General features: G+C 50.3%; 2 protein-coding genes across 3 annotated transcripts; both read left to right on the forward strand.

Annotated features, from left to right (window-relative positions):
• Positions 1 to 5720: 5720 nt before the first annotated feature.
• On the forward strand, positions 5721 to 13275 carry CD276 (CD276 molecule). 2 transcript variants are annotated; one of them, XM_015872765.2, is made up of 8 exons: positions 5721 to 5846; positions 6236 to 6302; positions 7732 to 8082; positions 8157 to 8453; positions 9710 to 9847; positions 11165 to 11206; positions 11381 to 11416; positions 12171 to 13275. In XM_015872765.2, exons 2-8 carry the CDS (start codon positions 6260 to 6262, stop codon positions 12191 to 12193), a joined length of 930 nt encoding a protein of 309 aa, XP_015728251.1. In that variant the 5' UTR covers positions 5721 to 5846; positions 6236 to 6259; the 3' UTR covers positions 12194 to 13275. The 2 variants fall into 2 exon arrangements, with proteins under 2 accessions (XP_015728251.1, XP_015728252.1); XM_015872766.2 differs by lacking the exon at positions 5721 to 5846 and having other exon boundaries at positions 5854 to 6302.
• A 3945-nt stretch (positions 13276 to 17220) lies between these two features.
• On the forward strand, positions 17221 to 20206 carry LOC107318449 (zona pellucida sperm-binding protein 3-like). The gene is made up of 9 exons (XM_015872260.2): positions 17221 to 17656; positions 18126 to 18244; positions 18325 to 18428; positions 18619 to 18796; positions 18872 to 18992; positions 19099 to 19190; positions 19275 to 19420; positions 19676 to 19795; positions 20009 to 20206. Exons 1-9 carry the CDS (start codon positions 17249 to 17251, stop codon positions 20137 to 20139), a joined length of 1419 nt encoding a protein of 472 aa, XP_015727746.1. The 5' UTR covers positions 17221 to 17248; the 3' UTR covers positions 20140 to 20206.
• The last annotated feature ends 6822 nt before the right edge of the window (positions 20207 to 27028 follow it).

Consider the following 27028-nt stretch of genomic DNA (forward strand, 5'->3'; position numbering starts at 1 on the left):
AGATGCAGATACACAAGGGCTATTCCCTGCCCTTGTTATCCTCAGGAAAGGGGTAACATTATCCTCCTGCTCTCATCTGGAGCAGCTCCATCCAGCCGCAGGCAGGATACATGTGGCTGTCCCCAGCTCACCCCCACAAGCTGTGGGTTACAGCAGGAAGCCTCTGAGAAGGCACAAAGGAAAAAGCTGAACATCTGGAGCTATCAGCAGGATGCAGAGGTGAATTCGTGGGTGATGTCATCAGAAGTAGACGGCAGGTGGCACCCATGGATTAGCGCAGGGCTCACCCTGGGTGCGCTAGTGGTTGCAATGCAGGGGTTGCTGCACACAGTGCTGACCTGGGGTAAGCAGTCTTTGGGGCTATTCCTTTTACATTTTGCTAGCCTAGGGAGCAAGGGCTCGAGGCCAAAATGCCCAGGATGCACACAGGAAGCAGGGCTGTTGTACTATGGAGCAGTAAGTGCGCTGCTTCCTTGGGCATGGGAAGCGAGAGGTCAGGAATGTGGCTGGCAGGAAAGGGACCAGCCCTAAGGTACCCAAACAAGGAAAGCAGGAGGCAGACAAGAGTCTGAGTCACCATCTGTGGTTGCAGTGACAAGGTTGGCTTGTGCTCAAGCTGAGACATCAGCCCACAGGTCAGGAGCAAGAATGCTGAGGGTAACATGCTCAGATTAGATGCAGCCTAGATGCAGCCTGGTGACCCCTGCTCAGGCCCGTAAAAGCACAGCACACAAAATCACAGCAGACCTTGGACAAGAAAATCAGTTTGGGTCAGCATTCAGGTCAACGCAGCCCATATGCATTATGAGCACAGCTGGGGCTGAACCTGAAGACCAGCACTTGCATAGATCAAGCAAGGAACAAGGGCACTGGGCTGGCCTTAAATTGGCTTCTGGGCCATTGGCAGGTGTGGATCCTGGGGGAGTCTGTTCAGCACTCTGACATGCTGACACTTCGTGTTCCTCAAGAAGTAGGAACTCTTAACACATCCCCAAAACACAGCATTGAGGGTCTCTGCAGTGCACCTTCATATCAGGGCTATAGTTAGCTGTGGGCTCTCACCAGCTCCCCATAACATATGGTGCCTCCTAAAGCAGTGCTCATGGGTGCTTAGGCCAGGTTTTGGGGGGGTGGAGCAGAAGGCAGCCCAATGACCCCAATGACATCAATGAGCACCGTGCTATCATGCTCAGCATCGACTGCAGTCCTCGTGCTGTCTGCCTGGGGTCCCAGTGGCACACAGCCAGCCAACCAGGCAGAAACACTGATCCATTTGACTAAATGCCTATAATTAAAATGAAATGAAGACAATAAAGCTTGGATCATTTGAGGGCCAGAGGAGGGAATGAGCTGGCCAGGAGTTCATTACAGCACTTGCAAACAACAGCCCATGGCTGCACAGACTGCTCACATGATGGACACTACACGTGTCCATGGGATTTATTTTATTTATCATACATTATGCTTATATTCCATCCTCTGCTGGTCAACCTTTATCAGTTAAATTAAGATTAAATGTGTTAGCCTGTCCTTACATTATGGTAAATGATATAATTAGCTCAGCTCAACCTGTTTTCCTAGTCCAACGTGATATAGGAGGTCAGATAAACATGTGGTGCTTTCTAGCCTTAATGGCTAAAACGTCCCCCAAATACACCTTTCAATGGACTCACTGTCTGCTGCAAGGGGCCGCTTCCCATGGACTCCTTCCCACGTAGTTGGGAGCTCAATATCCCCATCCTTGGATTCATCTGGTAAAATTCCACAGCATCCTCGGGGCAGAGAAAAGGGGCATTTTCACACCATGCTTGGATGTTTTTCCCTCAGAACTGGAAAAGGAAGGATGAGGCACGGGGCAGCACATCTCCATGCGATGTATAGGATCACGGGGCCGTGATTCACAGCCAAGCAGCCTGAAAACCTTCCAGAAAGGTGCACTAAGGAAGCTGTGGCAGAGAGCTGTCAAAAGCTTTTCGTTACAGATACAAAAAGAAAAGCAATTTCTGCTGAAGGATTTTCGTATTAAAAGGAGAAAATGAACAATAGGGGATGGCACTGAGTGACCATGGGTTTGCCTGGATATCTTCAGTATCTTGACTCCAGAAGCTCAGAGGAGTGTCAATAGAGGAGATTTAATTGATGACAAATATTATGGCTGGTACAGAATTAGAGGCACTCCAGACTGTGCAGGGAGGACTTTTATAGCAGCTAACAGATGAGCATTGTGAAAGATGACTATGATTCTTTGGGCATTTCTGGGTTAGATTGCAGTAAAATTGCAGCGAAAAGCAATTTTGCTTTAATCAACTATATAACAAAGCCCCAACATAGTGAAGAGCAGAAGGCATCAGAAGATAGGAAATTGTCAGCATTGCTGGAGCTAAAAGATAAGATTGTACTCCCCACAGCTACACTAAAAGAGGATAAATTATCCATAGGGGCAATTCAGAAAGAAAATAATGTACAATTAAAGTTGTTTGAATTACAGTTTTAGGGAAGCACGGGAGGAGGAAAAAGCCAGTTTCAGTGGAAAATCTGAAACTTCCTTCCCATTTGCTTTGAGAAAGCAGAACTCCTTTTGGGGAGAAGAAAAAAGGAGATGATTAATAGGGCAGGGCAAACCATAAACAGTACAGGATGTTTTAGAAGGGGCCTTGTAGGAACCTTATAGGAACAGTCTCCAGGTAAGTAAGTAAGTAAGTAAGTAAGCCAGGTAGTGCAGAGGGTTTGTGATGACATCTGCCCTGCTTTGGGCTCGACTTGAGCACGGGCCAAATTAGACCATGGGCTAAAGGTTAAATAATAAGGAAAGCTGCTAGAGGAGTGTGGTTGCATGAGCTCAAATAACTGCCCTGAGGCTACCTGTCACTTTTTGTCAGGGCAGCTTGTGTTGGGCTGAATTAGGTTGGGTTGGATTCCTTTGGGCAGATCCTCACCATGTCCTCAGGTGAGGATGAGGGACTCTGTGCTGCAGACCTCCCCTGAATCTCCATGGGCCATCAGGCTGCTGTTAAAGCATGGGAGAATGGCTGTATTTTGGGGTTCATCATCAGGTTTTATGGCTTTGAGAGCAGGGATCTCCTGCTTTCTTGTAGGACCGTTCCTAAGCAGGTGGTGAGGATATCTGGAGCAAGTAGGTGTCTCCCATTCTGCAAAAGCCCTTAAAAAGCCAACGGCTCCTCTTGACTTCCCACCAGGCAGCTGCCAGGGGGCCCAGCTCCAAGCAGATGGTGATGGGAGGACTGCGAGGTGGTAGCGGTGCGAATACGGCATCTTGTGCGTGATGCACTTGGGACAGCTGGGATGTATAAGCCAAAAGCAGCAGCCCCAGCCGAGCTTCATGGTGATTTCTGCAGTTGCCATGCTTCTTTCCTTGCTGGCAGCTGCCTTGGAGGAAGAGGAGGAGGAGGAGGAGAATGCTGAGATGGAGGAGCTGCTTTGGGAAGGGCTTTTCTTGGAAAAGCTCTTCTGTGCAGTGCAGGATGGGTTCCAAACGTGTGGGTGAGGCTGGAAATGTGGCGCACCAGCTCTGCTTCCCCAAATCAGCTGCTCTGTGAGCAACAGGATGAGGTTATTCCCTCCCAGCTCTTTATTTTCCTTCAGATCATCCCAATCCCACTGCTGTTTGTCTGTCCGCGTTCTAACAGTGGGCGTGCAGATCCAATACCTAATGGCCAGGGCAAACCTCTTTTGTTCTTAGGGCATGATGCCCTTTAAAGTTGCTTTACAGCTCTAAGGATTCTATGATATCTTCTGAAGATCTGCACTTGGGGTGCACCCAAGTGTCCCCACCCAGGACACGGTGACCCCATCCTGAAGTGCTGCACTGCACTTGGGCACTACCCAGCTCTTCATTCTGCTTGCTCTCTCATGCACAAATTCACTTTGTGGTTTCCAGAGTCGAGAGAAAAAAAAAATCGATAAGGAATGGCTTTAGAGATAAAAATGATTCCTATAAATCATGAATTGACCGAAAGCCACGCTGACAGTGACTTTGTTGCTGAGGAATAGAAAAGCCTTGTGACTTTCCTCTGTAAGAACATATTCCATCTCCACACTGCTAGCATCCCGCTGGGCGTTTCTGGTGTGTGTGCCTGCATCTGGAGTCCATCACTGGGCCTTGTGCTTATGAATGACTGCTGTGTTTTGCAAAAAGAGAAAGAAAAACTGCTGAGCTGTCTAAAGCAGCCACCTACCACGTGCTCAGACCCCAGACATCTGTGCCCAGTCGGCGGTGAGTGACTCACTGTCCCCAACCCCAGGATGGCCACATCCAAAGTCTGTTTGCTCTGTTCCTCCTAAGCGAGCAGGGCTGAGGTTGTCTCTGATGCAGCAAAAAGTCAGACATCGCTTGTATCCGAGGCACGTGTCTCCTCGGAGCAGCTCATTGCTCTGCTGAGGTTCAAAGCCTCCAACCCCCCTTCCTGCCCTCCATCATTTGATTTTTGCTGTCGGGATGCTACTTGCATAGATGGGAGCTCTGGGGAGCCAGAGCTATTTTCCATATGTCCAAAGGCCCTGCAGTGCGGTATCTGCAGGATGTAAGTTACCTCCGTGTGGGTATGGCTGATGTTTGGGTTAAAATCACTCCGAAATGGACAATCTGGGCAGCATCTGGGGGATAGAATCCTGCACATAGGCAACATAGGATTATCCCCTGTTCTCCCACCTCATATTCAATATATTACAAATACATATCATGAATATGTATGTACCCCCAAACCTCAGCCCATCCCTCCTCCATCAAATCCTGGCTGAGCGTGAAATTAAACTTGCAAATTGCAGCTTTTTCTTTGCCTCGCCGTGTCTTTGTTCTTGTCAGCTTCATTATAATGCACATTTCTCATGCACACACCTTGGGTATCGCAGGGCGTAGGGAAGGAAAATTAGCCAGAAAGAATCATTTGGGACAGAGAGCATCCACTATTCAAATTCCTCCCTGGAAGCCCTTTCATTGTTAATTATGACCAGGTTTGCAAGAAGCTTCAATTTTCATTTTTAAGCTGGTTTTGATGTTCAAAAATCTACTTTTGTTTCAAAGGACATCTTACTTTCTTTGGCTTTTTTTTTCATGTTTAACACTAAAAATTGCTGGTGCTTGGAAGCTGAGTCTGCACCTTTATGGGGGGAACCTGTGCCAAACCCTGTGTGCTCCTCCTGCATGTTAAGGCTGTGGGGCTTTGTTGTGGTGCTGCTGGAGGATCAGGGACCCAGCTCATGCACAAAGATCCCATACATTGATCTCATGATTTACTTGCAAGTTTCAAAAGTGTATTTACTTCGTCCCTGATTGTTCCTATTGCCATCACTTGTCACAGCGTCTGGCTCAAGACATTGCCAGTTCCATTGCTGCAACAACCTTCCTTGCTCAAAGAGTTGTTTTAAATAAACCACATTTCCAGTTATTTTTATTTGCTTTTTAGCTCTCCACCTTCACTTCTTCCAGCTTTGCTCTGTAATCAAAAGGGTGAGGAGCTTCCTTTGCTCCTCTGCAATGAGACTGAAACCTCCCACGCGGGCTCAGAAGCCACCAGGCTGTGGGGACAATGCAGGGGCCTCGTGAACACGCACTGCAGCCTCGCAGCTCCGCGTACATCATCCCCCCAGCTCTGTACACTCCAGCCCTGGATCTACGTGCACCCCAACCCCGCACTCCGACCCGCACCGCTCCACCTCACTCCCCACGCCCGCAGCTCCACCTCCGCCCCGGGGACCCCGGGCAGGAAGCGGCCGCAGCCAATCAGCGCTCGGGCCGCGCTGCCGAGCCGAGCCGAACGGAGCCGAGCGGAGCCGAATCGAACCGAGCGGAGCCGAGCGGCGCCGAGCCGAGCCGCGCCCTCCCCGCGGTAAGTGCGGGGCCCGGCGGTGCCCGGGGCGCGGGGACGTGGCGGTGCTCGGGGTTCCATCCCAGTGTCGGGCTCGTCCCGCTGCTCTGTTGCCTCCCCGTGCGGCTCCCAGGCTTTGTTCCGGAAGGCGGAATGAATGGGGCCGGGCGGGATGGCGGTTTCCTCTCCGTGTTTTGGGGCAGCCCCCGAAAGCTGCACTTAGGGAGGAGATATTCGCACGGATTGCTCCTTTTAAGTCACTTTTGGAGCAAGTCTCCAGCTGGGAAATGGGCAGAACCAGCCGAGCTTCACGGGAAGAAAGATTGGAAAGAAACAAAAAGGGGAGGAGAAGCGATGAGGTTCCGCGCCCGTTCAGTGATGTTTCCTGTTTGTCCTTATTTTCCACCCAGCTCAGGGTGCCAAGAAGACGTGCAATGATGCTGCTCGCCTTGGGAGTGTTGGTGCTCGGCCTGGCAGGTGAGTGGGGCTGCCCCATGTGCCACTTCATCCGCACTCAATGGTGTTGAGCTGGAAGTGGTGCTCACCAGGCGGCCCTGGGGTCCTCGGGAAGTCTTTGAGCATGGGTGGCCCTAAGAAGTGTGACCTGTGGTTTTGATGGCCATGGGAGCCCACAGCTGGGATGGCTTTGATGGTCATGGGATCCATTGCTGTGAGGGCTTTGTGTCCTGGGACCCCATGGCTGCAGTGACCCCATAACCCATGGCTATGGTGGGTTCAGAACCCTATGGCTCTTTTGGCTCTGGGTCCCCATGGTTCTGATGGCTTCCTGCCCATCTAATCAGTGGTTTTGATGGCCTTGGAACACTGTGTCTCTGATGGCCATAGGACCCATGGCTACAATAGCTCCGATGGCCTTGGGACCACATGGCTCCGATGACAGCTTGCCCTGGGACACTACAGCTGTGCTGGCCATGGAACCCCTGGCTCTGATGGTCCTGGGAATCTGTGATGCTGATGGCCGTGGGACCCATGGCTGCGATGGCTCTGGGTGAACATGGCTCTCTGATGGCTTTCTGCTCCAGGACCATGTGTCTGCAGTGGCCATGGGACCCATGGCTGCAGTGGTGCTGATAGCCCCAGGACCCCATGGCTCTGATGGCTGTGATAGACCTTGAACTCCATGGCTGTGATGACTTTCAGCCACTTGACCCCATAGCTGTGGTGTCTTTGTGCCCTGGGATGTTGCAGCAGTGATGGTGGGATCCATGGTTCTGCTGGCTTTCTGACCAGTTCCTCTGCCACCCCCAGGCCCTCCTTCCTGGGTGCCAGTTTTGAGGCTCATCGCAGAGATGTTGATCCTTCCCCTAGACCCTTGCAAAGGTCTCACATCACCCTTGTCTGAACATAAAATATATATAGACACAATATAAAAGTGGCACCTTCCTTTGTCTCAGATGAGATTTTTTTCCCCTTTTCCTCTCCGTATTATATATGGGCAGAACTGGAGAACATTGCCCTTATGGGACATCCCTCTTTGGGACCGGTCTGTGAGATGAGCACGTTGGGAGGGTCAGGAGTAGCAGAGGAATGTGGGCACCACATCCTGGTGTGGTTGGCACAGGAGCTGCCAGCTGGAGTGTTGGTGCCATCTAGCGCTCACGAGCCCAGCCACAGAGCTGGCTTCTTGTGGGGACGTGGGTCTCTGTGTCCCCACAGCTGTCACCTTCCAATCTCTTCTTCATGTGGAGAAGCTGCTCTTCCCTCTCAGCTGGCTGTTTTCTTCTCCCTGTGTGCAGAACAAAGACCCCACCGTACCCCTGAGCTACCTCCATTCTCTCTGCACCCTGCCTTTGGGGTGGCTTTTTGTAGACCGTACCAAATCAAACCATCCTGAGCCAGAGACAGGGTCTGACCACCGTGTTCTTCACATCTTGCCATCCTACAGGTGCCATGGACATCCAGGTCCCAGAAGAGCCTGTAGTGGCCCTTTATGGCCAAGATACCACCTTGCACTGTTCCTTCTCCCCCGAGGCCAACTTCAGCCTGAAGGACCTCAGCCTCATCTGGCAGCTGACAGACACCAAGCGCCTGGTGCACAGCTTCTCCGGTGGCAGGGACCAGCTGACTGACCAGGGTGGGGGCTTCACCAACCGCACAGCCCTCTTTTATGACCAGCTGTCCCAGGGCAACGTCTCGCTGCTCCTGCGGCGCGTGGAGATTGCAGATGAGGGCAGCTTCACCTGCTTCGTCCGTGTCCGTGATTATAACAGCGCAGCTGTGACGCTGCAGGTGGCAGGTGAGATATGGCCGTGCATCTCCATCTGTATGCGGGTGCAGCGGTCCTTCATGATGGCTTTCCTTTCCTTCCAGCTCCCTACTCCAAACCCAATTTGAACCTGGAGCCCAGTAAAGGCTTGAAGCCGGGGCATAAGGCTGTTGTCACATGCCAGTCTTCCTATGGTTACCCTGAGGCCAGCGTCCTCTGGCAGGACAGCCACGGTGCCAATATCACTGAGAACGTCACCACATCACAGGTAGCCAACGAGGAGGGGCTCTTTGACGTATACAGCGTCCTACATGTGCTGGTGGAGCCTAGCAGCACCTACTCCTGCCTGGTGCGGAACCCAGTGCTGCAGCAGGAGACCCACGCCTCTGTCACTATCACAGGTGAGCCGGTGTGGGCTCAGGTTTACCTCTAAAGAAGGTAAACCTGGTGACACAGAATCAGCCCTGGGGTTGCACCATAACCCATCTCTACCTCCCTGCCCATGGAGTTGCTGGATGGCTTGGGGCTGTCCTGTCTGTCTGTGCTGCTCTGATTGTGGCTCTGGAGGTTCTTGCTGAACTGCAGTGTGGGGTTTTGCAAGGACTGTGTGAGATCTGGGAAGGGTCTGGAGGTGTTCTTATAGTTCTAGCTTTGCTAGTCATCCTGTCCCAGTATAAACCACTCCAGAGAGCCAGTATAAGGCACGATAGTCTTCCTCTCCACAGCATGTAGCCATGCAACCCCATCCCACCCCAGTATTACAGAAACACTGCATCCCTGGTACGTTCATGCTATCCTAATCCTTACCAAAACACCCTTTGGGCACCTGGAATTACAGTGCTGCTTCCAACCTGAGCTGCTTGGCTTGGGGACCGATGTCTCAGCAAAATTTCTGGCTGGTTCCCCAGCTCGCTTCATTTGTTTTTGAGCATCATTCAGCCTCTCCACCTTGCTGTGACAATGTCTTGCTCTGCTGGTCCGACAAATGAAGGGCTTAGTGGCGTTTATCCTGGATGGCAGTGACAAGGAGTGTGGGCAGGGCTCGGCTGAGGAGCTTAGTAGGGCTGTGCACAGGAGCAGAGTGACGAAACCCATGCTTGTGAGCCAGCGTGCCCGAAATCCAAACCTCCTGGGGCTAAGGAGGGGTTTGAGGCCCCTTCTGTTGCCCTCAGGAGTCCTCAGAGAGGCTCTGAGAGGTGAAGAGATGAACTCCAGGAGATAACTCCAAGGAATCTGGCCCTTCAAACTTCATCAGTGTGTTGCAGAACCCATTCTTGTCATGCTGTTGACTTGGAGTGGCTTTCACTCATCCCCACTTGCTCAGCTTTTATTGCTGCCTTGGAGCTCTTTATAACCTTACACAATCTCCAGCAGTGTTAATTAGTGTTTAATTGGCTCTGCAGTCGCTGGGTTGTGAAGGTGGGTCCCTGGTGGAGCATCAACCTCTTGACTGGTGGCACCAAGCTTTTCCAGCACGTGTCACACAGGCATCAAAAGTTGGCCATGGATAGCAAATGGGACAGTGACAGCACGTCTGTCATTCCCAAACCCCATCAGCCCTTTGCAAGGAGAATTCCCTGCCACCATGGGATCCCTGATGCTGCAAACCCCCTCCCTTAGCATTATAAATAACAGGGTTTCTGGTGTTCTCCCCAAGGCCAGCACCTCACCTTCCCTGCCGTGGCTCTCTGGGTGACAGTGGGACTCTCCATCTGCATCGTGGTGCTTCTTGCAGTCCTGGCTTACATCTGCCAGAAGAAAATCCGCCAGAGCTGCGAGGAAGAGGAGAACGCAGGTAGAGCATCCCTTGTCCCAGCAGCAAGTGCTGGGGGTGGGGGGACACTTTACCCTGCATGACTTTACCTTGGTGGTGGCATCTGTCTTTGACAGCTGCTGCCTGCGTGCACCTGTCCAGGTGGCTTTTTCCTTTTGCACACAAATGAGCTTTCTCCTCTGCTTTTTACCTCCCGGCGCACGTTCACCTTTCTGCGCTGCCCCTCTCCATCTCCTCCCCTGCCCCTGCAAACATCCTGCAAGTGTCTGATGCCCCGATGGCTCGGCAGCAGCTCCCAGAATCTGCCTCCAAGCATTTGCCACTGCAGAAATGTCGCACACATTGACACGCGGAAATAGCATGAGACAGAGCTGCTCCGTGCTCGCCCTTGCTCTCCTTTCTCCTTGCTTCTGAAAGGATTACTGCAAGCTGTGCTGCTCTCTCCTGGGAAGCACTATGAAATGCACCCTTTGAATAATATTTGCGTGCTCGCTCTTGCTTTCCGCATTCTCCCCCTCCTTTGTTTTGTTTCTTTTTTGTCAGAGAGATGTTTGTTCAGAAAGTGGGGCTTTGTTCCTTTAAAAATAAAGCTGTTGTGCTCCAAAATGGCCTCAGCAGCAGCAGCAGCAGCTCGCTGGCGTTCCTGCTTGTCTCCCTCTAGCTCCAGGGCTGATGCATCTCGCCATGCCAGAGCCGTGCCCTGACAGCCCTGTGCTGTGCAAACTGCACCACCCTGGGCCGTGTTCCCCCCTCTCCCTGCCTGCTGTGGCTTTGTTAATTATGTTTTTGTTGTATATTATAAATATCTGTTTCCCTTTGTAGCACAAACCCTGGTGAATGCTCCCTTTTGCTGGAGGGTTTGAAGCACTGGGCAGTATGGCTGTGGCCCTGACTTCGATCCTTTAGAACATCCTGTGATATTTTCTCCCTCCCTCCCCCAGCAGACTTTGCTTTGAACAATAACCCTGCGAGACCCTTTGTGGGAGCTGCAGGAAGCAGGAACATGGGTTTGTGCTGGTCCTTCTGGCTGGGAACAGCATCGTAGGGATTCAGAGCATCCCGCCACCAGGGCCGTCCCTAAGCCCCTGGCTCCAGATGGCAGCCATGCTATAAATAGGGAGTGGAGCTGTGGGGTCACGCACATACAGGGAAATGCCCTCCCCTGCCCCCCCGTGGGTTTCAGGGCTCAGCACAGGGCTGGAGGAAGGATGCAGGATGCTGTGGGTACCACATGTGAGCAGAGGCAGGGAGGCACAAGCAGGGGTGCAGGCATGAACCCAGTGGGGCTTTGGTGGAGGTCTGAGGGTGCTTCACTCTCTCCTGATTGTTATTTTGTAGGAACGGAGGAGCAGGACACGGAGGGGGAAGAACAAAAGACAGGTAGGTGGGTGCTGCAGGCTCATTCCCAGTGCTCCCAGTACCGTGCTGAGAAGGGGGCTGGGAGACACCCTCTGGTTGCACAGCCCTGCCACATCCCAGCATACCAAAAGCAGGGTGGGGAGGGTCTGGAGCTGTTCTGTGCAAGCTGACCACTGCTGGTTTTGCTTTTTGCAGCTCTGCAGCCACTGAAGAGCAAAGAAGACAAAGCAGGTGAGCGTGTCTGCTGGGTGTCCTTGTCCTTGCCATGCTGTGCTTAGAGAGCCTCATCTGTAAGGTGCTTCTGAGGAAGTTTTGTCTCCTGTGCAGGTTTTCCTTGTACACAGGGAGTTTCTCTGGGAGCTAAGACACATTAAAGCATCCCAGGCTTTGCCCCCAAAGCTTTATTTAACCTTCAGGGTGCTGGGTGAAAGCCCGGACAATGAGAAATGGGATCAAGCATCCCAGCTTCCCCCTCTGCTCCAGCCCTGTCCTGGTCATTGCCAGGAATTTGGGTCTCTCCAATGCCTTTCTCTTTTGTGTAGCAGCCAGGTATTGAATTTTGGATGAAAATCTGTGAGATTTGGATTTACGCTGAGGTTGAATCACTGCCGCTTTCACCTTTATTATTAGCCCTGCTATTTCTCTGATGCCGTTTCCCTCTTCACCAATAGATTTATACAAGCCTTTTCTCCCCTCCCATTCCTACATTTAGCAAAGCATTAAATAGCTCTGCTTTCCTTTTTTTCCCCTCTTTTCCATCTCTCCTCCACTCTTACCTCCCCTCTTCTAGCTGCAGACTGTGTTTCTTGGTTTTTCATCCCAAAATTCAAGCCCATCTTCCCATGCCCATGTATCTGCCCCTAGATATCTGTGTTATCCATGACAGGGAGATAGAGGCAGGCACTTCCAGCTCTGCCTGTGAATTATTATTCTTAATATTTTTAATTTTATTGTCTTATTTTCTTCTTCCTTTTTTTCCCCCCAGATAACGAGCAAGAAATTGATTGATGGGAGCTGGGACAGCACCCCATGCCCCACACCAGCCCAGCCGTCCCCTGCGGTGATAAGCCCAGGACACACCAGAGAGACAGAGACACCCCAACCTGCTGCCACACCTGCACCGAGTGCTGTCACTCTGTGTTTTCGGGGTGCCCTGGGGCTGGAGAGAGGCATTGCCTCCCTTTAACCCCAGCGAACTCCAAAGCCACAGCCTGAGGGTACGTCTGTCCATCTGCATCCATAGGGAGCACTGGGCTGAGCCTGCAGGGTGAGCATCACTGCAGAGACACACTAGGATGTTTATTTCACCTTTCACCGTTGCACTTCCAACTGGACTTTGATTTTTGCCTTAAGTGCATGGTTATCCCATGCCTCGAATTAACCCGAAGGATTTTCCACAGAGGGTTCTTTTCCTGCCCCAACCCTGAAGCAGAACTCAGGGAACAGATCGGGGCAGTGCAGTGTCTTCACTTTACTTTGGAAGGGTTGGAAGTTGGTGGGCAGCAGAGGGAGGTGTTTTTAGCAAGTGGTTACTCCCACCTTATGACCTGGCTTCAGCTCAGGAATGCTGGAAAAAAAAGCACCAAAACCTACTTTTTAAAGAGAAAAAACAAAAACAAAAAAAAAAACAACACAAAAAATAGCATTTTTAAGGAAAAAAACCACCAAAGTCTAGTTTTTAAGGGACATTTCTACACCCATAGAGTATACAACAGGTGCCCATCCCCAGCTGGACCACTGCACCTATTGCCTCATGAAGTGTTAAACTCTTGCACGGGTTGTACTTAAGCCTTAGCATCCCCGAAGCCCCAAGTGTTTGTGACACTAAATAATGCTCTTGTAATGTGTTTTGGGTAAAAACAAAATGGGTTTTGCTTGGATGGCTGCTGGAAGGGGCACCCAATGCCAATGTGTGTGTGACACCGGGGGACCTCTTGGCTTTTGTACGCAGGCTGAGAAATGGTTTTGCTTGTGGTACGTCACTGGGTCCAGCCATGGGTCTTCTGTTGCTTTTTGATGTTATTTAACATCCAGAATCTGGGGGGTTTTGTGCCTTGACAAATAAACGCATTGGTCGTTTTGGATGATGATTTCTGAGTTGGTGGTTGGAAAAGGGGAGAGTGAGGACGACCTGAGGTTCTTTTCTCACCTTAAAACCCCATTTTCTTCACAAATACACAATGGCCTATACTGTTTGTAGGAGAAAAATAGATTGGTGGTGGAGGAGGTCCAAGGGACACCTATCTGTAGGACACCCAGCTTCATACTGCATTAAGTGTTTGGGTTGACTTCATGAGATTCTCAGCACAAAAGAGGGAAACCTGATGTCCATGTCTGATGTGTTTCAGGGTATTTGATGGCCTGAGCCGGAGCTGCAAGACCTGTGCTTGCTTAAAGATGCTCATATTAACACGTGTCTACATATTTTGGACCTCAGCTTTGCTCTGGCTCCATCCCTCAGTCTTCTGCTGCTGCTGTGGCATCATCCACCACTGGGTGATGAGACCTACCTTGATAGCTCCTCTTTATTTTGATACCTAGAGCAGCAGGAGAAAGAGCAAAATCCCAAAGGGCTGCCATCACCTCTGCACAAACTTCATGACATTTTTCCATGCTTTGGCTGCTCTTTAATCCCATCTATCGGTAGGGTTTGATGAACAGAGGAGCTGCTGCCAAGGGATGGGGTCTCCTTCAACCCATCACGGCCAGCAGGGATTATTTTTAGCTGTCCTTCCCGGGCATGCAGCCAGGCACTGCATTTTAATAGAAAAATATTTCTAAAAGCGAGACAAGTTAAAGCGTGCCTGTATCAAAGTCATATTAGGGAAGGGATGGATGGTTATTTCATTTAGGGGCTGTGATATACAGTCTGAATTAAGCACTAGTGCAATTTTTAACGAGGTGCCAGGAGGTGCTATTAATATTATTTAGCACTCAGCCAGCGGCTGCGCTGGGGGAACAAAGCCATTAACCCCCCCCGCCCAATGCTGATGGGTGATGGGACGGGTCGTCCTGAAGCTGAGGACCTTCATGGGTGTTAAATGGCCTAAGATAGCTCTGCAGGATGCAGGTTAATGGGATGGGATGCCTCCATGGTGCTCATCATCGTGAACTTGGGACTAGACGGGCTCTAGAGGTGATTTCCAGCATCAGTTCTGTCATCCCCCGAGTGCTACACTGCACAAAGAGGGAAGGGGATGTTTGAGGGCACCTATGTGCCATAAGACATGCCCCTCTAAAAAGCTCCTCAGCTCCTGGGTCTTAACTGCTGAAGGTGAGGAGCAAAGGCTGGATGGAGCAAAGGATGGAGCTCGTGTTAGGCAGAAGGAAGCAGAAAGTTTCTTAACTACTTTCCACCTCTGCTTGCAGCTTCTCCTAGAAGGCTCAGGATACAAGAGTTGGCTTTCCATGGAAATAGGAGCCAGTTTAGAGCCATCCACCCCCACCTGCCCCATAAGGTGCTCATGAACCTGTTTTCAGGCATCAAAAGGCCTTGAAAAACTCATGCCTGATGCCTAAATCCTTTTGATGGGGAACGAAAAGGCACTATTTTAAAAAGATGGGTATTTTTAAAGTGGGGTTGGTATTTTCAGAGCCCCTTTCTCCCTCCTGGAACCCATCTCTTTTTTTTTGGCTGGATTGCTCCCTGCTGCCGCAATGCATCTGGTCCCAATATGTCAGAGTTAACCAAGGGGTTGAGAGACGTTTTAATTACAGCCTTGGCTATCCGGCCTCGTTTGTCACGGGCAACTTGAGCGATTTATCCATCAGCACTGAGACACGAGCTGAAGCAGAAGGGAAGAGCAGGCAGTATTTATCTTGGTGACTCAAGAGAGATTTGAAATGAAACAGTGATATCCCATAAAAGCCCCTGCCTGGCATGAAGTTGTCTTTGACCCAGGAAATAAATGAGTGATCTTTTAAAATTCAAAGTAAATTCCACTATTTATTTTTCCCCAGCCCTATGTATTTGCTGAGTGAGGCTCCTTTCTTTTTGGGGTGATCTGGGGGCCATTTCACTGCCATTTAATGACCACAGGGTAAATCCCTTGGCTGTGCTCCTGAGCTGGGTGATGTCAGGGGCAGGAGGCAAAGCAAAGTTGTCACTGCTCGATGGGCTGGAGAGAAGCATGCGCTGCCTCAGGTAAGTACAAGTTGCCTCAGCATCGCAGGGTACCTATTCAATTCCCCACTTGATACAGTATTTATCACTCCAGTGGAAAAAAAGCACCCTTGCAAACAAATGGACAAGAAGGGCTGACGGTGCAGTTATTTTCCACGCACAAAATAATTCTCCAGGCTCACAGAAAAAAGCAAGTGCTGATGCTGGTTGGCTCTGGCACGTTCCAAGCTGGGCCCCCCCTCACCCGTGTCTCTCCATCCCAGGTGCATCCCTAGGGATGGATGAGATGGATGGCACCCACCCAACCAGCGGATGGAGCTCCTAGCCCAGGGATGCAAAGAGCAGGGAGGTATCCCTGATGTCCTTCATCACCAGAGGAAATCTATAGTCACAAATGGAAAGGGCTATTCCTTCAGAGCTATTAAAAGCAGATCACAGTGATGGATGCAGCCGGGAGGTGGTAGATTTTTCTCTTTTTCTTGCAGCCTATTGATCCCAAATGAGAACAAAAACCATTCCCACCCCTGACATTCAGCCTTTCCCACCCAGCAGAAGCTGGCCATGTTTTAGGCCCATCTATCTCCCATCCACCCATTGAGCACAGGCACGAGCCGGGCTCGGAGCCGACCGCCGCTTCCTGAATTAATAAAGAGAGCCTGAGCCACCGGAGAGGTTTTTCTTGTTGTATCATTTATTCATCACTCATAAAACTATCCACACTTTGGGGAGACCGCAGCAGATGTCTAATGCATGGGCCAGCAGGAAAGGGGGTTCCTGTTGGGATTCGGCTGCCTCCTGCAAGTCTGAGTAGCACGCGCAGCCCCAGACCCATCCTGCAGATGGAGAGGAAGGAGCTTCATCCTGCAGATCCCATTCTGTTGGGTGTGTGTGCAGTGCTACTGTAAGAACACAGCACAGATACGACTCCTTGTGTTAAAATCCCTCCTGGTTGTTCAGCTGCAGGGCATCGTCCCCATGTCAAGTGGACCCCAGTAGCTCTGCGTGACCCCCAACCTCTCCATTGCGCACGGCGATGTAGAGCCATTAGTCATCCTACTGTACGCACCAGCAGCTGTGCCAATTAGCATAATTAACACACGAGGGCCAATTAATCTCTTGATTATGCCTGCCATTCACTTATCAGCTGCTATTATGGGAAGATCGGCTTTTGTACCTCTGCTTTCTATGCAAATAAGCCGGTTATGATGCCTTCATTACTTGATATACAATTACCCAGTGCAGATACCCATGAAATCGAGCACGGACAGATTTGTCAGCACATACAGGCCAGAGCCCAGGTGGATCTGGCAGCTAAAGAGCTATGAAAGCTCCCTCCATGTACCCCCTCGGCTGATGCTCACAGCCGGGCTTTTGGAGAACCTCTAAAATGCTGTGGGAGCCTCTGGCATGATGTTGGCCAGTGTTAGCTCCATTTCAGCCATAGTAAGGGACACATAGGCACAGGCATGTGGGATGATTTTGGCCATGAAGATGTACTGTGGGGTTGCTGGCCCTAGGTGCATCCTGGTGCTGTGCCACTGGGCACTGTGGCTGGGTGCACTCTCTATGTAGCAACATAGGTGGTAACAGGGACAGTCAGGCCAGCAAGATCTGTGGTCCAAGGAGATACAGGAGGACACAACACTTCCCCACACCCACTCTGGGTTAGCTGTGTGTCCCTAAAACCAATGTGACTATGGCTGTTGCCATCCCAAACAGATGAAACACAGGGCAGTGCTCACAGAGGGGAATGATCCCAGCTGATTTCCATTGATCTGGGTTGGCCCTGGGTGCTCCAAGGGCTGCAGGAGGCCCCACCTGCAGCTTCCAGGTGCATCTCATCTGGTCTACAAGGTATAAAAGGCATCTGAGCAACCTCTTCTCTATCTGCTAGGTTTTTTTTTGTTGTTGGTGGTGGTGGTGGTGTTGGTAGTGCTAGGATGGGGTCTGGAGGCAGCCTGGGAGTTGTTCTGTTGTGCTGGATGCTGGCTGAAGCAGCATCTTATAGTCCCTGGGATTTCTCTTCAAGGGACTTAGGAGTCTTAAGGGTCCGAGGGGACTCTTCTTGGAGGCCACCCCAGGTGCCTTCCTTCTCCCAGCCCTCCCCATGGGCATGGGTGGACCTCTCTCAGCTCCAGGCTGCGTCCCCACTGCACCCCGTGTCTGTGTGGTGCCAGGAGGCACAGATGGTGGTCACGGTGCACAGGGACCTCTTTGGCACCGGGCGCCTGGTCCGGGCTGCAGACCTGACCCTGGGTACGGCTGCCTGCCCAGCCACAGCCCAGAATGCTGCTGAGAACGTGGTGACCTTCATGGCTGGGCTGCATGAGTGCGGCAGCACCTTACAGGTAAGGTGGGGTGCCATGGTGAGGGGCTGCTCCATCTGTAGTGATATTGCTGCTTAAGGTAATGTGCTTTCTCTATGCTGGTGATGGGTAAATGCAAGTTATCATGCAAGTTATTATGATTCCTAATTAGTCTTGGTGAGTGTTTCAGTCCTAAAAATGACCTGGCAAAGTTGATGTTAAGGGCTGGGGTCCTGGTGTAGCACTTACCTGCTTGCAGCAGGAATTAAGTGAGCTGTGGTGTGACTGTTGCAGGGCTGTTTTTCCAAGTATGGCTGCTGTCTCTAAGCCCAGGTGAAGCACCCAGTTAACAGCAAGCAGGGCTCCTAGCTTTTTCTTGGCTTGAAGAACATGAAGGACAGGCTATGTCTCCATGGCTGATGTATATCCATGCCCTGTACAGTCAGTGCTGAGGTTTTGATTGACTGGTTTGCTTTACAAACTTATCAGCTCTCCCAAATGTCCCTTCCAGGTGACACCAGACTCTTTGATCTACAAAACAAGCTTGTTCTATAAACCTACTCCTGTTGGTAACATGGTCATTGTAAGGACCAGCCCAGCTGTAGTTCCTATTGAGTGTCACTATCCCAGGTGAGAAAATAGGACTTCTCCTCTGTATCTATGGGCTTACAGTGATGATTGCATGTTTGTCAACACGTCTTTCTGTTTAGGAAGAGCAATGTGAGCAGCAGTGCTGTCCGACCTACATGGGTTCCCTTCCACTCCACACTGTCAATGGAAGAGAAGCTGGTGTTCTCCCTGCGCCTCATGAGTGGTGGGTGTAGTGCTCCAGCCCCATTTCCCTCTGGTACATGTATGGCCCAAGCAGAGCAAGAGCTTGGCTACACTGAAGCCTTCAAGAAGGGATACATGGGTTGAGGCCTATGGTTAAGGGGCCCTATGTACATGGGAGAGTGATGTGCTTTTCTCCAGAGCAACCTGTAACTTTGGCCTTCCCATTCCAGATGACTGGAGGACTGAGAGGCTTTCCAATGGTGTCCAGCTGGGGGAAAGCCTGCACCTTCAGGCTGATGTTGTGGCTGGGGACCACGTACCACTGAGGCTGTTTGTGGATGACTGTGTAGCTACCCTGAGCCCTGACAGGAACTCCTCTCCCCGATATGCCCTGATTGACCTCAGCGGGTAAGGGGATGTCCTGGTCTGTGGGGTAATACTACAGATAGCTGGGGCTGCACTGATGTCTGACCCTTGTTCCAGGTGCTTGGTGGATGGGAGAGCAGATGATGCCACTTCAGCCTTCATATCTCCACGGCCAAGGCAGGAAACGCTGCAGTTCATGGTTGATGCATTCAAGTTTGCAGGAGACAACAGAAACTTGGTGAGAAGCAGCGTCTGCCCCTCTTGACCTGGCCTGCTCTGCTATGATAGTGTTCTGCATGACCAAACTCAATTTATCTTGGATGCTGGTTTAATTTCCCTTCCAGATCTACATCACATGTCACCTGAAGGTCTCCCCAGCAGACCAGGCCCCCAATCCATTGTACAAAGCCTGTTCCTTCAACAAAGCCAGCAGCCTGTGAGTAGCTGAAGGATGTGTGGGTGGGGATAGCTAGGAAGAGAGGGCTCACAAGTGATCCCTTCATGGGTGTTCCTCTTTCAGCTGGGCTCCTGTGGAGGGTACTGGAGATATCTGCAGCTGCTGTGAGACAGGCAACTGTCCATTATATGGAGGATACTCCCGGAGAACTAACCCTCTGTCCAGGTGGTCAGGGAGACGCATGAAGAGGGGCACCTCTTCCAGGCAAGGTAGGGCTCAGTGCATCCTAAATGCAGCCCTGAGTCATGGTCAACTTCCAGCTTGGGATGGCTAAGGTGCTGAGTGGGTCTTTAGGTAATATATCATATCTCAAGAGCAAACTTGGCTCTTCTTCAGTGCTGTATTTGTCCTTATGTCGAACCACTGGAAACCTGCTCTTGCAAGGGCTGCCTTCCTGTAAGCCCTGAAATCTGGAGTGATCAGGATCACTCTCCTTTGACTTCAATATGTTTGTGTCATCTTAGATGGGTCCTTGAAGAGAGCAGAAGCTGAAGTCTCAGTTGGACCACTGCTAATCCTTGATCCAGCTCAGGGATTGTGGAGATCCTCAGGGCGCCGTGTGCCAGCAGGGAAGGCACCACAGGGTATGTGGGTTGTGTGTACATCTGTGCCTTCATGTCTCAACCGAAGGTGACTCCAGGTTGACCTAGTCATGTTTTTTCCCCTATGATTTTATACCTATATGGAATCTCTAACATAATCAATAGGAAGCAGCCTGGGGAATTGTTTCCTGGCACATCCTGAGAGATGGTGGGAAGCCATTAGATGTGTAGTGAGGGGATTTTTGTCTCTTGCAGGTGCTACTGGAGGACTTCCTATGCTGGTTCAAGTAGCCATGCTCATCGCTGCTGTTGTGTTGAGCTTAACTGCCCTTGGAATATTTATTGTGTGCAAAAGATACAGTCGCCCTCCCAGTGTGTCACTGTAATTCCCTGTTCCTAATAAAAAGAAATGTTTGTCCTCCCTTTGCCCTCAGCGGGAAGGAGGAATGGCAACCTTGGGTCTGGTCTGCTCCAGTGGGGATGAGATGAGGCACCAGCCTCTAGGTAAGCCAGTGCTGGTGTGGCCATAGGTGCTGGTTTAGCTCTTTTTTTGTGGGGTCATTGGGGGAAATCAATGCTGCTGACAGATGTTAAATGGATTTGGGACTTTGGAAGTCGTGTTTATTCCTCATTAGTGGTGGTGATGCTGAAGGACACAAGAGCAGCTCTGTCAGGGGCTTGTTGATGCTAGAAGTTGATATAGCCTAGAAGAAAGTCCCTACCTCTGAAGATAAGGGGTGGAGGTAATATGATATTCAATCCCTCTCCTTGTTCTGTAGCTTCCCCCCCTCTGTCAGAGCATAAGCTTACCCCTCTTGGCTAAGGTTGCTGATGGTGTGTTCTGCCTGGAATTTGAAGCTAGCTATGAGCTCTTTGAACTCATAGCAGCAGGAGCTAAGATGCAACACCAATTACTCTCATTAGGAGCTTCAGTAACAAGTCTTTCTCAAAAAAGTCGCTTGTTTACCCTGTCCTGTGCCTCGCTGCAGCAGGGACAGCCCAGGAGCAGTGGTCACCTACAGCCTGAACTTATCCTGTGCACAGGTGTCTATGTGTCTCGCTGTGCTAAGCAGGTATAAATTCATCAGCACTGCATCATGTGAACTGCCTTGTTTCATATGAGATATGGCCCTGTGCTCCTCCTGGGTGGGTCAGCAGTGGAGGCAGAAACCTTGAACCAAGAATGTGTCTTGTTTAAGGATGGTGTGTTTTGCAAGGGGAATTTCCAAGTTTGTTGGCTGCTTTCTGTCCATATGCTCTTGATTTCCATCTCAAGTCAAATCCATATCAAGTCAAATACTTAATGCTTGCAACAACCCTCTCCAGTGAGGTTGGTTAGTATAGACAGCTGTCTCTTAAGGAGTGGTGAGGTACTGGAACACACTACCCAGGGAGGTGATTAAGTACCATCTCTGGAGATCTATAAGGAAAGAGTAGATGTTACATTGAGTGATATGACTGAGAGCAGTGGCTGGTGGTTGGACTGGATGATCTTAGTGGTATTTCCAACCTTGATGATTCTATGAATCCAACCCTTTTCAAACTCTGTCCTAGGCAATCTATGTGGAGGCCAAGCAGTGAGCCAGAGAGCAATGCCGAGAGCTCCAGTTCTTGTGTATTTTGTTCTGTTTTTTTTTTTTTTGCTATATTTCTCTATATTTGCTGCTGATTAAAGGCATTGCCTTGTCTTGGCAGCTGAATCATAGAAGGAGAATTGTCATCTTAATTATTTTTTTCCCCTTAAGCCCTTGGGCTACAAAACCCTTAGCCATTAGGCTGCAATCTAGCACTGCTGATTTCCCTTACAACATGCTCAGACAAAACCTGAGCAGAGCTATGTTGCTGCAAATGATCCTTCCCTAACAGCCTTATGCAACCTCTTGTCGGGGAATGATCCTGTTTGCACGGAGCAATTAGGCTGGCACTTGTGCTCTGTGGGGTGTGAAGTAGGATCCCCATCCCTAGGCGAGCTTGATTTAGAAGCCTGGGGACAATGTGCTTAGGGAAAATGTTTCCTAGTTTTCTTTCCAATGAATTAAGCAGCTGAGCTGAAATAATCGGGTGGAAAAACGAGACAGCCATGTAAAATTTTCTTATGGGTTGAAATTTCCCCAGATCAGGCTGTCAGCCTTCGTGTTTGATGCATGAGCTGCTTCCTGGAGGAGCTGCAGGAGATTAAAACCCCCTTCTCTTAATTTTTGACTTGACAGAATAATGTGCCTGGGGAGGATGAGCGTGGCTAGGCAGGTCCTTAGGGTGCACCAATGGGGTGCTGATGGCTGACCCTTGGGTATGGAGACCACCACATTGTGGGGTCCTCTTCACTAATCTATAATCAGTTTGCTGCTGGTATCCAGAGGAGCTAAGCATGCTTGGTGGAGCCACATAGGATACAGAGAGGATTGGGTGAGCTTGAGAAACCTTCAGGGGCTGCTGGTGCAGCTCACAGACCCATGGCTGGAGCTGCTCCTGCTGCAATGCTCAGTCAACATACTTGTGCACAACACATCCCATCACTGCTGCTTCTGGTCTTTATTAGCATTCGTTTCCCTTGCACTCATGAGCACCTGAGTAAAGACTTAATTAGAAAGCCACAGATGCTGGTAGAACAATCAATTTGTGGGAATTAATAATGGGAGTGAGAAGGCAGTGCAGTTATTCACTAGTGTCTCCCACTTCCTCTGATTGCCACGTTGTATGGAGTTGTTGGTAAGAGGATATGAGGGGGGCTGCCAGGCAATTAATTAAAAGGAAAAGAATTTACTGCACAAGAGAACATCAGGTGGTGCTTAAGAGGGTTTAAGAGTAATAAATGAGCAGGAGATCTGTGCTATTCTATGGGTCCCATCTGTGTTGGCTGCTCCAAACTGTTCCTCTCAGGGCACAGATCACAGCAAGAACAATTAAAGGTGGGTACAAATAACGAGCTGGGGGGTTTTCCCCAAGAGAGGCATCTCGCTTCTGTGAGCTTATAGTGGGTCCTTATCCCAGTGAGGGTGATGCTGGAGTGATCATGGGATGGCTTGGGTTGGGAGAAGGATGGATAGGGCCTGGCAGCTTGGAGATGCTCTTGGAGATACTGCGTCAAGCAGAGGAAGGCAAAAGGAAGGAAAAGAGCAATTCCTCACTTCAGCCATTCTGTGAGGTCTTAGCACAATGTGAGAGGTGGTTGTGCTGAGCTGGGATGACACAAGTTGTGTCCTTTCTCAGCCCTGTGCATCCACACAGCTCTGCCTCTTTCCTTCCCTCCCTACCCAAGAGGATGGTAGGCATTGGCTGCCTATTTCTTTTGCTTTAGGTGCTCACAGATCTGTACCAGGGCTGGTTTCCCAAAGATGTGCATTATTAATGCTCTGCCTGCACATGTAGCAATTTACTTGAACATGTTTTCTTTCCCTTTTTTTCCCCCTCTTTCCATGGCAATTAGCAAAGCAGAATGCTGTTCTAAATCTTTGCGAAGGTGAAATTGAGTTGTTTACTGTAAATAATATCCATTTCCCTCACAAAAGGAGAAAGAAAGCAAAGTTCCTGGTATCCCTTGTGGGCATTCATTACCATCCCAGAGACAACAGTCTTTCCCTAAAGAGCTGCAGTTAATTCACTTCTCTTGTTCTTGCTGCCTTCAAAAAACAAAGAGTGCTGCAGTGAAAGTGGATGTGAAGGAGCAAAAGCCATTTGAAAACACCTCTGGTAAATTAAAGTTTTGCTGTATTTGCTGAGATAATTTAGTGTAATTCCCTGCTAATGAATTAATGCACCACTTCTTGTTCATTATAGCTTTCCTAATTTGATTGGAGCTCCAAGTGCTATCTAACTTCATTACCAGCAAATATTAATGTAATAAGACACATTTGGACCTGAGCATCTGCAGGTGTCCCCTTCTCCTGTATGCTGTGTGTCCCACATTCAGTATGGGTGAACCACAGCTTCCTTGTTGATATATGGAACCAGGTTTGGAAGAGGAGGAAGGTAGGGGCTGCTCTCCACCTATGGGGTTGTCTGCTCTTTGGTGGATAGAAGAGCAGTTCCATTTCCCTGCAGTCCCCAATAGCCAGGAAGGGTAAAAGAGAAGCTTAAGAATATGCTCATTGCACTAACAGTGCCATCAGTGATCCCACCATGGCCCAGCTTTGAGCTGCTTTGAAACTGTCTGTTTAATAAGCACCTTGTGGGAAGGAGGGATGGGATCAGCTCTTCTCAAACCCTGCTCCTCCATGCAAATGCTGATCATGATGCCCCAGGTCTTTGGCCATAGGCTTTGCTTGAGGTGAGATCCCTCCTGGCTCAAGTGGCTTTGGGGACCCAGCTCTACTCATCCCCAAGGCCACTGCATCAAAGCCAACAGCTTTGCTTTTCCCTGCTCATTACTATTATTTTTTTTTTTCCTGTTCAAGAGCCACCATGTTTTAATTATTTATTTGGAGCATGATTAATGTTTTGTCTGATGCTGTTCCGCCAGGGGAGCCCCGGTACATTTTGGTTTAGCGAGAGCTAATTAAGAAGTCCCATCAAGCATGTCATCCCTTGTCTTACAAGCACCTCCAGGGCTGCTCTGGCACGGCTGTGTTCCTGCAGGCTTGACTTGATCTGGGGCCATCGTGAGAGCCCTGGGGGGACAGATGGGTCCTGGGGCTCTGCTTGGGGAATCTGTGCAATTGTCTCCATCTGGGGAACTTCTGACTTCCCAATGGAGGGCATGTGGGGCTGTGAGCACTTGACTCCCTTCTCTTGCCCCCAAAGGTGAGTGTAAGAGTCTGTCTTGGCTACCCTGAAAGTGAGTGATGCTCGCTTCAGCCATGTCCAATAGAGGGGACAGGACCCAGAGGCCTGCTGGTTAAGGTTAGGTGATGTTCTTGGCCTCAACTCCACCCCTTTTGGTTGCATTCCAGGTTAATGCTTTGCAGCATCCTCATGTCCTCAATGGGAGTGAAGGGCAGGGAGATGGCAACTGTGACACAGAGGTGGTGTGATACAGGGCTACCACATTGTCCCTGCTTGGCACTGGTCCCTGTGTCTTGGTAGTGCGCAGGATGAAAGGACAACAGGGGCAGAGAGACTCAACCTGTGTGTGGGGCATGGTGACATGAGTGTGTGTGGGCACCCACTGCCACCCAGTGGTGGGAGAAAACCCAGTCACTGTGCAGCAGGGTGCAGAATGCAGTAAATATGCGTGCACATTATCCACTAGTGTACCATGGGCCAAGACCTTCACCCAAGATATGCCACACCATGGGGACACTAATGGACACAGTCAGCCCCACTTGAGGTCCCTACCAGTATTATGGGCTTGGGAGCCCATATGAGCTTAGCTTGGAGTTAGTGGTACCTGTCTGAGCTGTGCTGCGGGATTGTTCATGTCTGTGTCTACATCCACATCTGTGCTCATCTCTGTATCCGTGTCCAAGTCAGTCCATCCATACTGATGCCCACATCTGGGTGCAAGGCCATACCCCTGTCCTTAGTCACGTAGTGTGCAAGACTATGCTCATGCCCATATCCCAATCTACACCCATGCACTAGGGACACTTGACCATGCCCCACTAATTCTTTCCACTCACTCACGCTGTGACCTGGAGCTGCCTTATCCTCATACACTGAGCCTGATAACACGTGCTCCACCCTGCCACCAGCTGCCACTTGGACCCCCTCATCCCTTGCTGGGGACGCTGGGGCAGCTCATTCCCATTTCCCCATTCAGCAGGCAAGACCCAGAGAGCCAGGCTTATGCATCTCCTTCCAAAGGGTACCAGGAGAATGCAGTGGTAACTACCCCAGGAGAGAGAGAGGAAGAATTTGGGGGAATGGAAGCTGTTGCAAGTAATGCTTTTTTTTTCTGTAAGGAGATAATCTCCAGCAGCTGGTTACCCAGCTCCAGAGCATGCAGAGACAGGTGGAAACGTGGCTGGAGATAAGCAGAGCTGGGAAAGATGGGACACACACTCACTGCATTGCAGATCAGGCTGGGGAGGTGCGGATGTGCTTTTGGGATGCTCCTACTCTGCAGCATCCTTTTTTCCCCATTGGGCAGAGCACTGCAGGGCTGGATGAGTGAGGATGAGGAGGGAAGTGCTTCAGCATCCTGAGGATGAAACAGCTCCTGATATCTGGAAGGAGAGCCCGAAGGCAAGCTGATCTCACAGTTATAAAGAAGCATTGCATGAGGCGTTGGTACATTTCTTGCATTAATTCAGCCGTGGAACAGCAAGGAACAAATAAGACAAGATGCTGTACATTAACAGAGGCAGAAGGCATAGCCTTTCCCTTGAAAAAACAAAGCATTCGTCTTCCAGCTGGGCCAGCACCCAGCCCTGAGCAATATGCGGTCCTTGGGGGCCGCCAGGGGGAAATGGGGTGCCACCAAGGCGAGGAGGGAGGTGGTCCATGGGCTCCTCCAGCATGATGAGCATTTAGATTTTTGCAGGAGGTGGAGCACTGAGAGCCTTGTGGGGTGTTTGGGATGCAGGTGTTGTCTCTGCTGCTGGGAGCCCAGCTTCATTTTGCTTCTATTTTCCCTGACCTCTTCCCCAGGTAAAAAATTTCTTTGCATTTATCCCCCAGGATGGTGAAAGCGAGAAACCTGCTTTGCTCACCATCCCCAACCGGAGGCAGCTGATTCAAATGCAAAGCTGAAATTTTGCTTTAAAACCCATCAAACCGTGCCAAACGCCAGCACGGTACCCGCCGGCAGGCGAAGAAAGGGCAAAAATGAGCAAAGCTGTCACATCTTGTCCCCGAGGCGAGGAGCAGCCAGAGCCGTCGTGCTGGGTCGTGTCCTCGTTTTATTTGCTGATTGTTTCTTTATTGCTTCTGCAGGAAACATGAGCCCTTTGCCCCTTCCTCTGCCAGCTCTCGTGAGGTACCCGGCTTTGTTTTGGGCTTCCTCAAAGTTTTTGTGGTGTCTGAAGAGGGATTGAGGATGGGGGGCGGGGAGGGATGCTCCTATCCTGGCCCTTCCCAGGTGTTTGGGCTGTTTTAGAGTCAATTGGGGGCAGTTTTCTGCTATGTGCTTATAAATATTAATATATTAATATATGGTTTGCTGAGGAAGACAAGGTGTTCTCCCTGCACTGGAAACGCTGATGTCCAACTGAATGCCCAGAAAGTCACTTGGGAATGAAGAATAGCAATAAAAGAACTGCACCAGGTCAAAAAAGAACCCCATCCAAAAAAGAACCCCCACCCAAAAGAACCCTACGGGAGCCATAATTTTGGGTGACCAGTGCAAATCCTGCTGGGACATAAAGCCTGTTCATTCAATGCTGTTCATCACCAAGC

Source organism: Coturnix japonica, chromosome 10 (genome assembly GCF_001577835.2).
Source record: "Coturnix japonica isolate 7356 chromosome 10, Coturnix japonica 2.1, whole genome shotgun sequence".
NCBI classification, from domain to species: domain Eukaryota; kingdom Metazoa; phylum Chordata; class Aves; order Galliformes; family Phasianidae; genus Coturnix; species Coturnix japonica.

Coding starts and splice junctions, on each gene's coding strand:
- CD276 (XM_015872766.2), top strand. CDS start 6,113: ATGGGCAGAACCAGCCGAGCTTCACGGGAAGAAAGATTGGAAAGAAAC. Junction 8,083..8,156: donor TGTGACGCTGCAGGTGGCAG/GTGAGATATGGC, acceptor CTTTCCTTCCAG/CTCCCTACTCCAAACCCAAT. Junction 8,454..9,709: donor CGCCTCTGTCACTATCACAG/GTGAGCCGGTGT, acceptor GTTCTCCCCAAG/GCCAGCACCTCACCTTCCCT.
- LOC107318449 (XM_015872260.2), top strand. CDS start 17,249: ATGGGGTCTGGAGGCAGCCTGGGAGTTGTTCTGTTGTGCTGGATGCTG. Junction 17,657..18,125: donor AGTGCGGCAGCACCTTACAG/GTAAGGTGGGGT, acceptor TGTCCCTTCCAG/GTGACACCAGACTCTTTGAT. Junction 19,796..20,008: donor AGCAGGGAAGGCACCACAGG/GTATGTGGGTTG, acceptor TGTCTCTTGCAG/GTGCTACTGGAGGACTTCCT.